We start from the raw sequence: 17,199 nt of genomic DNA on the forward strand, positions 1-17,199 counted from the left end.
TTAGTCACTAGTGCAGAAAAACAGAGCCTTTTGATGTAATTGTCATCTTCAGAGCAATGTATCTGAAGAGTCTTAAGAATTGCCTCTAAGGACAGGCAGGTCTCGGTTGTCTTCTGCCAGCACTGGCTACCTAGCAGAGAGTGGTAGGACTTTGTGAAACTGGGCCTGAGAAGTGCCCCTTCTTGCATTAACAGGGCTTGATGGACCATTAATTGCAGCTATGCTGTCAGGGAGAGGAAGTAGGACTGAGGATTATTTATGTATGTCTCCAAAGACTTGTAGAGCTGCAGTCGAGGTCACTAACTTCTAAATATGATTCTAAAATATTTGTCTAGGAGGCAAGCTATGGACAGCCAATAGCCATGTCATTGTAACCAAACAACGGTGCAGCTTTGTTCCCTCAAATCTGTAGAGATTTCAGTGCCTTGTTTGAAGGGGCCACAAATGATGAGATGGCTAGCGTAGCTGCAACACTCACTCTTGTATTTTTCTCAAGTGCTTTCATATGTTTCTCTGTTTAGCAAAACCTTCTGACAGCTATATAAATGTAAATTAATCTTAATCTTGCTCTGAGAAAGTTAAAGGGTATGGATAGAATATTCAGTGAACTCTTAACCAGGCAGAGCTTTTTACTGTTAAAATTAGTAACAAGTAATCACAAAGTGTGACTGTTACAGATACTGTGACTCAGTAACACCACCTATGTTACTTAATGGACTATTGCATCTCAAGTCAGGACTGTTTGGTAGTGAAATATTCTTCTAGTTCCCAGACTCTCCTAAAGTTTGGCAGAGGAGCTATTTTGGGTAGAAGTGTCCCCATGACTCTGTAGATGGTAGAATGCTTTGGGATATTTCCCAATTTTATTTCCCAATGAAAATTTAAAAATGTAGAAATACAGGTTTCTTGTTCTAAGATGTCTTCTGAGAGTTGCATGACAGTTCAAGTAAATTCTCCAAAATAAAACGATGTTTTGCAATACAAAAAATTATCCAAAGATATACTTTAAAACATCTCCATTCTAAGCACTACTTTTATGGTTTAAGCCCAGAATCTTGCTCACTTCTTTCTTAAAATAGCGCCCAGAGTGAAAACAGATGGCATTGGTGTTACATTCAATTCCTCTGAGTTGAAGAATGAGTAAGGAACCTTTCTGTAACCTCTGTTTCCTGTTTTGCACAGGTGCTGAACAGGTACTCTTCCACGCCTCTCATTCCTCTCCCGACACCTCCTATTCTTCCAGTATTACCTCAACAATTTGTGCCTCCCACTAACGTCAGAGACTGCATACGTTTGCGTGGTCTTCCCTATGCTGCTACTATAGAGGACATCCTGGAGTTCTTGGGGGAGTTTTCTACAGATATTCGGACCCACGGAGTTCACATGGTACTAAATCACCAGGTTGGTAGGCGCCACTTTTCTAACCACTCTGTACCAACTGACTGTATGTGTAAACACAGCCCTTCTGGTGATATCAATAGGGAAGCACCTTTGGGATTGACACAAATGGCATTATTTGGCCTCCAGCACTCCTCTAGAAGTGTACTGACAATAGATGTGTTGGCTTATTTGAACTCTGCTGCATTTGCTGCAGAGTGGTTTCTGTTACTGAGACCCATGTGCCTAAAGCGGAGCCATACTCTTGGAGGGGTTGGTGCTCCCAGAGCAGCAGCTGTGATCCTGCACTGTAGAAGGCTTGAACTGAAGAGCCATGCATAATTTCTCTTGTACCAGGCGAGGAGTATCTTCAAAAAAGTGTGGGCAATCTTAGCTCTCAAAGGAGTGATTTGCCCCTGCCTTGCTGAGCGATGTGCCTCAGGTGTGTTTGAGGACAAATGTGACTAAAGCCTTTTAGAGACAGGATTTCCTATGGCATAAGCCAGCAGCTGAAGCTTTGGGTTTCCTGAACTGTGTGGTTGCTTTCCTTAAACAGTCACAGCTAAGCACCGAGATTAACAGCTCATAGACAAGTATAAACAGTCACATCTTTGCCATTGTTTTCTGAAAGCAGTTTCTACCAAAACATTTTAGACAAAGGATTGTGCAGTGTTGTGATCTCCTTTATCTGTATAGTCTTGTGACTTTAGGGGGAGGAGATGGCAGCTTCTCTATGGAGAAGCCCTGAATGGTTGCACTGATGACACAGATTATTGTGGTATAAAAATGGTTCTTCTAAAATTGTTTTGGTTGACACTAAGCCTGAGCTGTAACTACAAAATACTTCCTTGTCCTGGAATAGTGCTTTTGTGTTTTGGGGTCATGGGGAGGGAGAAGGGACTATAGTTATTTCCGTACCTCTCTATCTGAAGAGATTCCTGTATCTGTGAGGACTTAACCTAGCCAAGGCTGAAAAACTATAAGGAATGTGCAGGCCTGGGAGAGGCTAAGAAAAGATGCAGATGGTAAAATGCAAGGAAAGGTTTACAGTAGAATCAGCCCTCGCCAGCAATAATGAAAGAACCTGGAGGAAGAAACTGGTGTGTGTATATAGTCTTGAGGGTTGTCTGCCACCCCTGCCCAAAGCTGTCAGATTTTTTTTTTTTTTTTTCTCTCCTAGATTCTGCTTTTGCCTGACTACTAGATTTCTATCTTTCTGCATGCTCCCATCATTCCTGGTTTCAACCCTCTAATCATGACCAACTGTGTAAAAGATGGTGATAAAGTTGTTCTTCCCTCCGAAATCAGAAGAACTGGCCTAGAATTTAAGTTAGAGCTGGCTTAGGGTCTCTACCTCTAGTTCTGGCTACTTCAAGTCAGGAGCTGCCTATGGCTAAAATGACTCCTTCCAGTTGCGTGTGCCACTCATTTACAGCTGTGTATAAGGATTTTTTTTTACTATTTTTTTTTCCCCACAAGCTCATACCAAGGATTAGGCTGCTACCCATCTGCAACATCCTAACCCATGTTGGCCTTAACAAAATAATATTTTTAAAAATCATTTAACACTTGGCACTTATGTGGATTAGATCTTCCAATTCTGCATTCTTACTAAATTGGTAAGGGCAGATCTTCAAGCACCTAAGTACCCCTGAATTGTAGTGTCTCCCATAAGTGTCCTTATTTTATTAAACATAGAAGTAACATGGATCAAGTTACAACATAGCTTAATTGAAACAGATAAATATAATTGTTAGTACAAGTGGGAAGAACTTTGGAGAGGAGTGCTTAAACATGCTGATAGGTGCTTGGGTTGGCTGACTGTAGTTGACTTCGGACATCATAGAATCATAGAATGGTTAGGGTTGGAAGGGACCTTCAAAGGTCATCTAGTCCAACTCCCCTGCAAGGAGCAGGGACATCCCCGACCAGATCAGGTTGCTCAGAGCCTCATCCAGCCTGGCCTTGAACGTTTCCAGGGATGGGGCTTCCACCACCTTTTGGGGCAACCTGTTCCAGTGTTCTATAACTCACATTGTAAAAAAAATTTTTTCTAATTTCTAATCTAAATCTACCCCCCACTATTTTAAAACCATTACTCCTTGTCCTATTGCAACAGGCCCTACTAAACAGCCTCTCCCCATCTTTCCTGTAGGCCCCCTTGAATATATGAATATATCTATGGCTGTAGAGACTGCTTTTAACAGAACAAGTTATTGCTACACTGCTACTTCAAGGGAGCTCCAGAAACATTTCTTTTTGTCTGCCTTTTTTTGTAGGGACGTCCATCAGGAGATGCTTTTATTCAGATGAAATCTGCAGACCGAGCTTTTTTGGCTGCACAGAAGTGTCATAAGAAGACTATGAAGGACAGATATGTTGAAGTCTTTCAATGTTCTGCTGAGGAGATGAACTTTGTATTAATGGGTGGCACTTTAAATCGAAATGGCTTGTCCCCGCCACCATGTAAGTTACCATGTAAGTTTTGCATGAGTCTTGCCAATACTCTACGCTATGTGTGCGGGTAGGTGTTGGAGCTGCTTTGTTGACTTTGATTCTGGTTCTTGAAAAGGAGTGTCAGATGGGGGTATTTAAAATAAGATCTTTTCAGCTTAAATCATGAGCAGCTTGCAATCATTATTTTTCCCTTTGGTTGTGAATTGTTATGACTGAAGAACTACTCTAAAATTACTCTTGCTTTTCCAGTGGCAAACTTCCTCTCCCCTCCCTGAAACTTAACTTGGCCGGGGTGAGCCATGACTCTGAAAAGTAATTTGAAAGCCCTGCTGAATAGAAAGAACTGTTTCCCATTTAAACTGATTTGTGTTTACATTTTTCATTATGGTGAACGTGTCAAGTAAAAGTCCTTCCTCTTTCACTTCCAAAACTTAATTTATGAAACCATTGGTAATGCTGTCCTTTGGGACTTGACCACAAGTGTTTTGTCCATATTCCTTCATATGTGCCATATAAACCTGAGCCTATGGGAAAAATAATACTTTGCTTCCAGTATCATAAATGGCAAAGTAGTCAAGTAGGAGCTTTCTCTCTGTCTCTCTATGCAAATGTATTACTGTTGTTGGTGACTTTTTTTTTAAGAAATGTCCTCTAAATCCTAGTTAGAGCTACCAATATGTCTGCAAACTTCTTGTTCTTGGGTGTGGATCCTTTTGAGTGTGAGTAGATATTCAGCTAATCCTTAGGAGATAAGACTTCCAGGTGACTAGAGTGGGATTTTTTTTTGCTTTGGTTTGTGGGTTTTTGTTTTGTTTTGGGTTTTTTGTGCATTTTTCTTTTTTTTTTTTTTTTTTTTTTTTCCAATGCAAGTATTCTTCTGAGCAGGGATGTGCAGTATATAGTCCAGTATATAGTCCTGTGTGTGGCAGCTGTTGCAGACAGGGGTCAGAAGCTTCTCCTGAGAGCTCCTAGGACAAGTTCTTGGGCTGAGTCCCAGACTTTGGGAAATCTTAAGTGGCAGCATTCCCATTTCCAACTACAAATGCCAGTGATGTATTCCTCAGATGAGCCCTTTCAGCTCTGTTACTATCCCATCCCACAATGCAGTGAGATGCTGATAGTCACTTTAAAGTAAGCCTCTATTTTTGCTATTTGGAGTTATCTAAAGCTTTTATATGTTCACTTTTATGGCATTGATGAGGGGAAGAGGGAAGAAAAGGAAAAGAGTGGCAAAGGAGGAGAGTGAACTCTCATCAGTGAGAATTTGTTTAGGGCCTCACATCTTGTTAAAACACTATGAAGTGCACTTTTTTTAAACTCAGTGTTAACACTTGAGGTGCAAAGCCATTACTTTTCTCACTGTGCTGTTGATTAATTGAAGACAGAGCTGTTTGTGGGGGATAAGGAGTGTCAGGATGAAAAGGTGTCCTCTGCTCTGGGGAACGTTAAGCAGATCTTTAGCACAGAATTTTCCTTCTTACAGTGGAGAAGTCTCGCACTTCTTGATTGAAGACTTCATTAAAATCTAAGCCTAGACAAGAAAAACTGGTCTCTTCAGAAAGAGACTCTATTCCCAGAGGAAGAGGTGGCTGCTTGTGTAATACTGACTTTGCTTTTGACTGAGGGGGTGGGCGCAACACTTGTAGTCAAGTTCATGGTGGTAGCTCAGATTTATTTTCTGTGATGAGCAAGAGAATGAGAAGCTTGTGAAGGCTCTTTACTTACTTCAGAGTTGTTCAGCTAATGAAGACCATATATATTCTGGAATTCAAAAGGTCCTAATCTATTTTCCATTTGTTCCCTTTAGGCCTTTCACCCCCTTCCTACTCCTTTCCGGCTCCTGCTGCAGTTGTGCCAGCAGAAGCTGCTCTGTATCAGCCATCTGTGCTCCTGAACCCACGAACGCTCCAGCCCTCCACGGCATACTACCCTGCTGGGGCTCAGCTCTTCATGAACTACACAGCGTACTACCCCAGGTAAAGCAGAAGAGAAACCAAGCAGGAACAAAGAAGTCTTTTTGCAGCAAATGCACAAAGCTTACAAAAGAACATTGTCTGCCGTGATAACGGCTTGTGCTACTGAGAACAGCTTGTTCAGTATCTTGTTCAGGGACGCAATTTCAGGATATCTAGGATTTTCCCAAGTTTTAGAGTATTGCACGTAGTGATGATTTTTTTTTTAACCCATAAGTCATACAGTTGTAGTGGTATCTTTTTGTAAATTTTTTTTTTCATCTAACATGTCTTAAACTGGTTAATTTGTATTGTTGTGCCCTCAGTGGGAAATGGCATGTGCAGTACTCCTTTCCCATGTGCATAAAGAAGCCCTTGGCCCCTCTTTAGAATGGGTGGATTGGGGTCTACCCTAACAACTTCTGAAATTCTGCCTCTTTGTTTTTGTAATAAAGTAACAGTTTTCACCATAAAGGTCAAAAGTTTACTTATTTATAAAAGTACTGCACTGAAGCACGTATGTATTGAATGCATACGTAAAGCATGTAGAGGCATATATTCTTCCTGACCTCATAGGCACCTCTCACGAAGGGCTTTTGGCTCTTCTGGATTTATTAGCCATCTTCTACAGAACAAAAAGTCTTGATACTGTTTGCTCTATGCAGTCACGAGGCCTTGGAAAGAGCCATATTCCTTGTAAGCCATAAACTATTCCTCGTGTGTCAGGAAACCTGCTAAAGAACTCAAGTCCTCTATTAGATTCTGACCAGTGCTTTTTGTCTCTGGAGAAGGGTCCAGATAGCTACTTATGAAGTTGTTGAGCAATATGGACTTTATAGTACCTGTAAGATAACAGAGGTTTTCTTATTACTTTACACTAAGCCATATGTCTGTGAGCTGCCTGTTGTGTTTTTTTTTTTTATTAAAATGTTTTCTTCACTTATGAGTTAACTTCTATAACGCCTTCAATGTCTGTCTTATGGTTATGATAATGTTACCAAACTCAGCCTCTTTAATGTAAGATCAAGAAAAATAAAATTCCAAACTTGCACTGGCGATATAAACCAAGTTTCTCAATAATAGTTCTATGTGTCATGAGAACACAGGAGCAGCAATAGTTTGTAGTGACTTTGACATGTACTTCTTAAAGTAATAATAGGCTGTCCACTGCGTGCTGAGTGTCAGGCCCTGCAGAGATCTCTTGCTGAATGGGATCCCACATGAGTCCCATCACTGGCTGCTTGGCCTGTGGGTGTAATGTTGTTTACAGACTGATCAATCCTAAGTCCCAAAATATCCTTTTAATGTTCTTGTCTAACTGACAGTTGTATACTATTCTTAAGAAACCATTCCTATGTAGCTTCTGTGCCAATTACAAGTACCTCCCTTTAAAAAAAAAAAAAGGGGTAAAATTTCTGGAGTCAACTTGGCTTCTTTCCATTTTGTGAGATCTAGTGTTTGTATGTTGCTTTTCTATCCAGAATAAATGTTTGATCTACAGACAAATTCTGTATACTCCAATAGAAGTAGTGATACTTTGTAGCTGACATTTTGGGTTTGTTGTTATTTTTCTTAAAAAAAAACAAAAAAACCAAAAACAAACAACTAAGCTTTACTGCTTTTCAGGCAAGTTCCTGTGCTTTGTAAAAGATGCAATAAGTAATTGAGTCCCTTTCATGTAGCGGTTGGAAATCTCTTAAATTGAGTTTTCTGGTTCTGAAATTTTAATTCGAAAAAATGTTAGGTACGTGCAGCGGAGTATCCCCTGTACTAAGTGGTGCCTTTAAATGCACGTACATGGAAAAGCAATACAGAGCTGGTGGCTAATGATCAGACAATGGCTCATAAATCTAACTAGTGAATACTTATGGAAATAAGAAGAGTTTCTTTGACCTGCTGCCAAAAGGTTCTACCACTTATGAGGTCAAGTTGCTTTCTAATAGCAAATTCTGTTCTCTGCACAGTAATCAACCGAGATGGTGGGGGGAAGGGAGGCATTGCTTTGGTCTTCAGTATCTATAAGAAATCCTTGAAACTCTCAGACTAGTCTAAATGCTCTTATAGCCTTGGCGATGAAGCCCAATGGTGTAAAGTAATGGATGCCTTCTAAGCTATTAAAATAGCTTTAGTGAACTCCTAATGAAAAGGAGGGAGAGCAAGTTATTCGGGATGTGTCAGTCTTTGATATCTCTGTTCAGCTTGTAATTACATCTGGCAATGTGTTCTGACAGAAAGTCAGTGGTCTCAGTCCCTGCCTAGTCCCAGGCTTTTGAGAAAAAGAACAGTAAGATTCCCAGGAGGGAGGGGTTTCTTTCCTTATCCAATCCTGGATAAATAGGTGTACTAGTTGCTCTGTGTATGCTGAAAGTAATAAATAACTCTGCTACTTGGCAACTGCTAACATGCTCTATAGAAAATTTTGCCATACACAAACGGGAAAGTTACTGCTATGGGATATGTAGTTTAAAAAAAAAAGTTAAATCTTACTGTATTTATTCAGTTCTAATCCCATTTGGATCACTTTTAAGTAGCGCCTTGTCAAAAACTGTAATTGTAGGAACACCTTAAACTCAGTTTTTTAAACAATATTTTGAATAGTTAAGTGTAAAGAGCTTCTTAGTGGGTAGTATGCTGATGGGACTTGTAGCCAAAGAATAATGTAGAAGCTGAAAACTGATGTGGCTTCAAACAAACTGAATAAATTTAAGGGCAGGAAATTCATTGTGAGTTAGTGAATACACAGAAACCACATCTGGCTGAGGAAGTCTTTGGACTAAAAATAACTAGAAAAGTGTTCTTATGTTCTGTGTCCTATGGTAAACTCTTGTGCTTTTGAGCCAAGGTGGGTAGGTGAACTTGTTTGTTTGCATCTTTGAAGTAGTATTTGTCTGGAGAGATATTGGTACTGCTTGTGAGCATGGGTCTTTTCCAATGTGTTTGTAGTTGTATTCAGCTGTGCTAGTCTAATTGCGGCTGTTGTGTCAGCATTCTCCTGGACAAACTGGCTGCTCATGGCTGGGATGGGTACACTCTTCACTAGGTAAAAACTGGCTGGATGGCCAAGCCCAAAGTGTTGTGGTAAATGGAGTTAAATCCAGTTGGTGGCTGGTCAAAAGAGGTGTTCCCCAGGGCTCAGTATTGGGGCTAGTGCTATTTAATGTTTTTATCAATGATCTGGGCAAGGGGATTGAGTCCTCCCTCAGTAAGTTTGCAGACAACACCATGTTGGGTGGGAGTGTTGGTCTGCTTGAGGGTAGAAAGTCTCTACAGAGGGATCTGGACAGACTGGACCGATGGGCCAAGGTTAAGTGCTGGGTCCTGCACTTGGGGTTGTTATGATCCATGCAACGCTACAGGCTTGGAAGAGTGGCTGGAAAGCTGCCCAGTGGAAGAGGACCTGGAGGTGTTGGTTGATAGCTGGCTGAGTATGAGCCAGCAGTGTGCCCAGGTGGGCATCCCAGCTTGAATCAGAAAAAAATATGTCCAGCAGGAGTAGGGAAGTGATCATCCCCCTGTACCTCACACTGGTGAGGCTGCACTTCAGATACTGTGTGCAGTTTTGGGCCTCCCACTACAAAACAGACATTGAGGTGCTGGAGAGCACATCTGAAGAAGAGCAACAAAGACACTGAACAGTCTAGAGAGCAAGTCTTATGAGGAACAGGTGATGGAACCAAGGTTGTTTAGTCTGGAGAAGAGGAGACTGAGGGGAGACCTTATCACTCTCTACAACTACCTGAAAGGAGGTTGTAGGGAGGTGGATGTTCATCCCTTCTCCCAAGTAACAAGTGATGGGATGAGAGGAAATGGCCTCACGTTGTGGCAGAGGAGGTTTAGATTGGATTTTTTTTCTGGAAAAATTTCTTCAGTGAAAGGGTTGTCAAGCATTGGAACAGGCTGCCCAAGGAAGAGGTTGAGCCACCATCCCCAGAGGTTTTTAAGACATGTAGATGTGGAGCTCAGGGATGTGGTTTAGTGGTGGACTTGGCAGTGCTAGGTTAACAGTTGGACTCTATGATCTTAAAGGTCTCTTCTAACCTAAGTGATTGTATTTACAGGTCTCTCCACTGGAGTCATTAGAATTAAAAGTTCTTTTTATCTGGTAGCTAAAGGCATGATTTTTAGACTTGCTACACAAGGAAATACAGAGTAATTTGTTAGTCTTCTCATCTATCTGCTTCTGCCTCTTCCTGATATGGATTAGGTATTTTTTTCTCACTATATGCTAATCAGTTTGTAAAAGTAGTACTTTATATATATATAGTATACATATGCAACATACATATATATAAATGCTATATGTATGCAGACATACATAAAAAGTGTGTCTGTCTAAAAATAAAATGACCAAGGTTAGAGAAAGGCCTCACTTGGTCTCCATGATGGATCAGATCCTCCATAGTGACTGTCATGGAGAACAAGTAAGGCTTTTTTCTAATGTTGGCCATTGATCAGATGTGTCTTGAAGCAGAATTAAATTACAACCAGTTTAAACTGGCAAAACTAGGAACAAGTGGGCTGGATTAGGAGTGATATCATTCAGAGCTGCTGCCAGCAGCTTTATTTGCATATCTGTGTGTCTGGCTAACCAGCATCACTTGACAGAACTGGGTTAGGAAACAACCATATGTGTATTTAGCTTGAGAGATCTGTCACAGATGGAGAACAGCAGCAGCCAGAAACAAAACCTCTTCATCAGCTTAGTTGTACTCATAACATCATAGCAATACTCTGGACCACAGCTCTTACTGTAGTACACTTTTTTTTTAAATTTTTGTAAGTATGTCAACTTGGATTGCATGATACCACGTCTGCAGTGAACGGTCTCACTGAGCATAAAAGCCTACTGGTGGCTTTTAGTTGCTGTCCAGCAAATGGAGTTCACATGTTTACATCAAGTGGCAGAATTTGGGACTCTTCATTATCTCGTGATGAGCTGGTCTCCATCATGGTTTTGTCAAAATAACCTCAGCTCTCTAGTTAATGGCACAAACTTGTCACCAGAGTGTTTTGGGGGGAAGTCTTAGTGATTCATTTCTGTAAGTGAATGTGGCTTGCCATGGATTAGAACAGCAGGGATGCCTTTAACTACTACAGTTTTTCATTGGAGGAGGAGTGCATTAGCAAGGAAGACTAATTGTTGCATGCCTCCATAAGCTGTCATTATCTCTTCACTTGTAGGTTTTAATTAGTAAAACTGCCATGGTGTCTAAAAAGCAGCAGAATGGTAATGCTGTGATCAATAGGTGCCTGGGTATAGGGATAGTAAAATTTACTTTTTTAAATGTTTCTTCAGAGTTGATAAGCCTGTAAAAAACATTGCTGGTAGCAGTGCCCAATATTTATTCAACTTGCCATACAAAATGACATCATAGATGCTGATGGAGGTTCTTTTACTTACATATCCCAGTTCCTTTTGTTCACTTGGTGTACTGAATGATTTCATGTTCAGTTAGCAGCTCTTACTGCTACCTTCTGACTTTTCCTCTGCTATCTAGTAAACATTGGGATTAGTTGTTATTACAACATTGTGTAAACTAGCTGCAAAGATCAGTTTGAGTATAGGTTTTTCCTTTTGCTTATTTACAGCATAGTTGAATGGTGGGAGAGAAGATCCTCCTGTTGCGCCTCAAGGCATGGATGTCATCCATGCAGGTGGCTTTTTTTAAACATTTGCTGTGATGGCCAGGTGATCTCAGGTTGTTTAGGGTATGAAGATAAATAGCTGGATGCTTCTCTTCACTCAGCAGCAGCTCTCTACAGGAGTGTGTTGAAAGTCCCAGCTCTACACAGGGCAGACCATGGCAGCAAGCGCTTCTGGCTCCATTCCCGTTGCTTGTTGTTGTGCTACCATTAACTTAAACAGGATGGGAAGCTAATTGCAGTAGGCAAACTGGTTAGATATGCATTGAGTGGGCAGCAGTTTGGTTAAATGGGGGCATGGCATCTTTGGTGATTCCAAAGGTGGAGTTGGATTGATCTTGGAATAAGGCTCCTTAAAGCTGAAAACATGATCTGTGGTATTTGTCCATGATTAAACGGCAGTCATGGCAATTTAAATGTTTCTATTTGATTAACAGATGACTTGATGATTTAGCACTCATACTTATGATCATATTTGTCAAGTTATATGGCCTTTCTTTCTTTAAATGTGGATAAAAATTCCGGTCATGAAAAAAAAGAAAATTATTCTGGTTATGTAAATACTTTTGCTAATAGCATATCTTGTTAGTTTTTGTGAACAAAGTACTACGTTAAAACTTTTAATCTCCGTAATTATACCACAAAACTCACCAGCTTTGCCTCTCTCAAACTTTCCATGAACCACTTCTAAAAAAGCTTTATATTGAAGTTGCATTTCCTCCTGCTTTTGGGCTGCTTTCCAGCAATGAACATCATAGGCATTATGCTGCAAGCTTGTATATACGTGCGCGTTATAACATTATACCCACGACCTGAGTAAGCCCAAGGAGTAGTTGAAAATCCCTCTTGGTCTATGTTCATTGGATGCTGGGATGATCTGTCAAATTTACTTGAGCTTTTCTGAAGGCTGCTTGGTGATGTGCACCTTCTGCTTCTTGCTGGCTTCAGTCAGAGGATCTGGCTTTGGGGTGCTGCAGAGCCCCTCAGGGGGTCTGCTGGGCTTCCTAGAGTTAGCAAGGGGGGAGACTAACTAGATCTTGAAAACTAGTGGATGAGTCTGACAAATTGTTCTTTTCTACCCCCTCCCCTTTCTTTTCTCTCCCATGACTTTGCCAACTAGTGTTCCTCTGAGTAGTACAGTGAGGGATATGTAGTAAGACTAAACTGCAATACAGGACCTGTCTTACAATCCTGAAATTAGTAGAAGCTGTCAATCAATAGCCTGATGAAAAGGTATCTTCAGTATCTGGTCTCACAGAGCAGAAAATAGTTAATACTTAACAAACAAAAACATTTTCAGGACTACAGAGAATTAAGTCAAAGGAAAAAATAAGCACAGAAGGAACTGCAACCTGTGGACAGTGTCTATGTATGTATTTGTTCCTACGTGCAAATAGTGCTGAGTATGTCTGTGGTTCTTTAACTGACCTGTAGGATACTTGGCAGAGATCTGAAAACCTACCTGGTTTTGTATGCTGACTGCTCCTGGCTCATACCCACTTCTAATATAAACCACAGCTTCCTTCTGGATATTGGTATCTGTTAAGCAAATGTATAATGGGGAAAAAATATTAGGAAATCAAACAGGAGAGAAGGTGATCCTCAACGTTTCTACATAATGTTTTAGTGATGAATGTTTGGGATCCCTTGAGGTGCATAAATGCTGTCTGAATGCCAACATCAACCTTTAGAACATGTGAAAACTTGTTCTTGTATCCAAAACTGATTTCTGAAACTTAATTGTGTTTTATTTTGAGAGTCTTTGGAGAATACCACAATGTAGGAAATATTGATTGGAAAAGAAATCCAATCTGGCTGTTGATTATATCCAAGAAGAAGGATCAATTCATCAGGAAAAAAAAACTTGCATTGGGAAATGCTTTATATAATATTTGATTTCAAGAACTAGATTGATATAAACAGAGTTAGTCTTGCACTGCATCATTATAAAGTGATATGCAACTACTAAGAATGGCTGTAGAAATGCTCTCAGACCCCATGTAAAACATGCAAGTATTTGTTCCTCAGGTTTGTTTAACTAGGGAAGATAGGCTGGAATAGCAATTTGTCTTGTACCCCTCCCTGACCACTTTTCATTACTAGTGTCCTCTATCTGCAGCTTTTCTGTCTGGAGACATGACTGCTCTAAGTTACTCGCTGCTGTTCCTCTACGAGGTTGTCACCCCTCACTTTGGGGGAAAGCAGAAACAGCTGGAGTCAGCCCATAAGTTATCTTGTATTGAGGAATTAGAGCAGGTAGTGCCCTTAGCCTAACCTGTTGCTGAAGCTGTCCATTACCTTTATCTCCAAGGTGGTGTTAAGAATTAACAAGTGCTTGTAGCATCTCAGTTGCAAAACTAGCAGCATTAGCCTGAATAGCTGGTGTTTAAAACAGATGCCTGACCTCCTTAAAACAAATAAGGACTCTGTAGAAGTAATAATAATAAAAAGAGGAGTGCAGGGAGAAGAGGACTGAAGGGGAAGCACTTTTGCTCCACCGAACGCTGTCCTACCAAAGCTGAGAGGAAAGCACGGGGAGGCTCAGCAGCAGGGCCAAGTGGCTAAGACAATGGGAAAGCTCATGGCCCACCACTGCAAGTTCTTGTGGCCCATTTCTCAGCAAGGCCCAGGGAGGCAGAGCAACTCTAGTTTAACAGCTTTACCTTCCAAAGACAAGGGCCATAGCCTTGCTTCAAAAGGAAGGGTAGGTTGGCCAAGGTATCTGTCTCATTGTGTGTCTGTTCTCTGGTGATTTCTTGTTTGGTTTGGTTTTTTAAACAAGCAAGCTAACTCTGTCTTGCCTTACTAAATTAATCTACCTCAAAAATCTGCATCATGGTCTGGTTTGGGGGCTGGGCTTTTTACCCTCCCTAATAATCATCTAGCAATAGCTGGAAACTCATATGGATTACCTGACATCTTAGCAAAAAGAGGATACTTTCTGGAACTGCCAAGTCAAAACAAAACCAAGGATCTGTTAACTAGCTACAGTTTTGTGGCAATTTGAATAAGGCTATGGAAGACCTGACAGAATATCAAAGCTTCTAACATCTACAGACTATGAGTATTTGGGGTGTTAAAAAAAATTATTGAATAAATTATATTAATTATTGTGGATTAATATTTCTTTAAAGCAAGACAAGCATGTACCTTTGGGGCACTCACCTTTAACCTGTGGCAGTGGCCATTGAGCACAAAAGATGCTATGTGTAAAGAATCCATGAAATAGAAGTAAATAAAAACAAATACTGCTTTGCTAGTGTTGCTGGCAGCTGAGGACAGCTCCTTCTTCAGATGTATTTGTCAGGTAACTAATGGAGAGCACTGACCTGGAGCTTGCATCCAAACTGTGGATGGGCATATCTGCTGTGGACCCATCTCCTTACTCTTTAGCTGTATTTAAGACTTTCACACTGTAGACAGCACGTGGTGGCAATAAGCTCCAAAGCTGAATAGTGTACTGAGGGGGAAAGACTTATTTTCAGCCTACTTAATGCTGTAAGATGACCTCTAGATTTGTGTTTGAGAATTTGAGTAGTACATGGGTATATTGAATGTGGTAGTATTTTGTTAGAGATTTGCAAGATTATTAATATCATGGAAAAGGCATACAGGGAACCATTAGTGGGAAGCGTTGTGATAAACTTGTACAAAGAGGCTACTCTAAACATAAAATCTTAACTTCCCATAGTTGTTTGTGGTTGCAAGTGTCATCTTTGGCATTAGACCATTTCTGCTATGTAGTGGAGTCACCAGTGAAGAATTATTCATAGAAGTACTCAGGAATACGATATTGTGGGGATAAACAAGCATAAGAAGCATTTCCTATGGAAAAATAGCTCTCCATCTAGACATCTTCACTGTAGAAGTATAGTGTTAGACCTCAGTCAATTGCATTTTCTTAGTGAAACCCCTTGAAGACTTTTGCCTGAAAGGAAACCATAAACATCTCTGTGCTGAGGAATGGCTTGTCTGCTGGATTTGATTGTTGCCTGCTGTGACTGAGCTATCCCCTTCCATACTGTGCTGTATGAAGATCACTCAGGGCTTTGCAAATGGTGGGAACTGGGGAAGGGCAAGACTGAAAGCTGTGGTGAGAACACATGCTCGGAGGCATATGCACCTACCAGACTTAAAAGTTGTAGAGGGACTCAAGAAGATGAGCTTTAAATTAAAGAGTCTGAATATAGGCTCACACTATAGGAGTCACGAGGAGGGAAGACTCCTCCACAAGGCACCTTGGGACAGTGGCCTTTTGGCAAACAGCGTCAGTGAACAGAAACAGGGTCTCGCTTACTCCTCAAGTTGAGTCCCTGTGTCAATACACCACAGTAAGCAAGCAAAGGAGAGATTAGTAGTCCCCAGCAGAAACTTTCCCATGGTATTTTTATAGTCATGAGCTCAGAGAAAAGAGGTGGAGACGGTTTGGGGAACTACTTTTCTAGTGTGGTTTGGGGAGGCTGTCCTAGGTCTAAGGAATAGCATGAAAATGGTAGGTGCCTGAAGCCATGCTCAGGAGATAAAGCAAAATTTTCAAGGTGGATGTGAGCAAGAAGTACGGGCTTTTGGAGGGGTTTATTTACTTTTTTACTTCGATTTTTAAATTGTCTAACAAGTAGGAGAAGCAAGTGACATCCCTCAGTGTTAGGACAACTTCAGGGGTAAATGGCTTATGTGGATCTATCTAGTAGTAAACTTGTCAACTTTTCCTTTAAAGACTTAGAGAGTACGTGTGGCTCTGGCTGTACAGGACATGTTTGTGTCATCTCCAGGGATGCTCTTGCGACAAAGCATTTGTGACTCCCAGAGTCTGGAGATAGTCTTCTCCAACAAGACACTGTGTTGTGCTGTTAGGGGAGGCTGATTACTCCAGTGTAGTTTCTATTGTTGAATTACTCTTGATGCCATAGTGATGAGATCATTACAAATGTCTAATTATGTGGCCTGAACTTCGATATCTGCCCACGGCTTTAAGAAAGGTTAAGGCCACATAGCCAGCTGCTGGCTCTCTTCCACACTAGTTTGGCTTCTGATTTGCTTCTATCTTAACTTGTGTTTGTAGTATGCAGCAGAGGATGGACTTGTACACACAAATGATCCAGCCAGGACAGTGTCCAAAGAATGGATTTGCATTTAAAGGCCCCAGCAGTTAGACTTCCTTAGAGAAGGTAAGGATAACAAATCCCAGGAGATGTGTTTGGGAGTATCATAGTGTTTGCTTCAGACAACTGCCACAGCAAATTAAAGATTATGTTGAATGTCCTAGGAACATGGCTACTCTTTGCGATGTCCAGTATGTCACACTGCAATATGTAAGACCTTGGCTACTAAAGCCATCATTTAGATGGTTTTGACTACTCCGGTCCTCTTATGGGCTGCTGCTTTGCATACTCCCCAGGGCTCCAAATGCATGCTACTTCAAGCATTAAAACCAGTATTGAAAGGCTCCAAAAAGCTCCTCAGAGTCAGTTTTCTCTGAGAAGGAAGGTGTGGAGATGATGATACTCTTCTAGCAATGCACTAGCCTACAGTTTTGGATAGGCAGAATGAGCTACTTTCTTGGGTAATTACAGAATCTAATTTCTAAGTCTTGTGCTGATGTAAAATTGCAGCAGTGAAGTAGATAGTGTTTGTATAACTGGCAGCTATTCTCTTGCTTTCATGAGCTTTCTGATTAGGCCACTTCAGCCTTTCAAGCTTGGCTTACTTGATCTTCTATATAGGAACAGTCAAAGGGTGAAGTCACCCAGAAAGCATTTGTGGAGAAAAA

The 17,199-nt window shown here is 40.9% G+C and overlaps 1 protein-coding gene across 1 annotated transcript in view; it reads left to right on the plus strand.

Annotated features, from left to right (window-relative positions):
- ESRP1 (epithelial splicing regulatory protein 1) overlaps positions 1 to 16,582 on the plus strand; it is a 33,053-nt gene extending 16,471 nt beyond the window's left edge. Inside the window, exons 11-14 of the mRNA XM_086741060.1 lie at positions 1,183 to 1,401; positions 3,657 to 3,855; positions 5,642 to 5,810; positions 16,492 to 16,582. Of these exons, the coding sequence (XP_086597186.1) occupies positions 1,183 to 1,401; positions 3,657 to 3,855; positions 5,642 to 5,810; positions 16,492 to 16,582 (678 nt within the window). The remainder of the gene's footprint in view (positions 1 to 1,182; positions 1,402 to 3,656; positions 3,856 to 5,641; positions 5,811 to 16,491) is intronic.
- Positions 16,583 to 17,199: the final 617 nt, after the last annotated feature.

Source organism: Chlamydotis macqueenii, chromosome 2, assembly GCF_036417535.1.
Source record: "Chlamydotis macqueenii isolate bChlMac1 chromosome 2, bChlMac1.mat, whole genome shotgun sequence".
NCBI lineage: Eukaryota > Metazoa > Chordata > Aves > Otidiformes > Otididae > Chlamydotis > Chlamydotis macqueenii.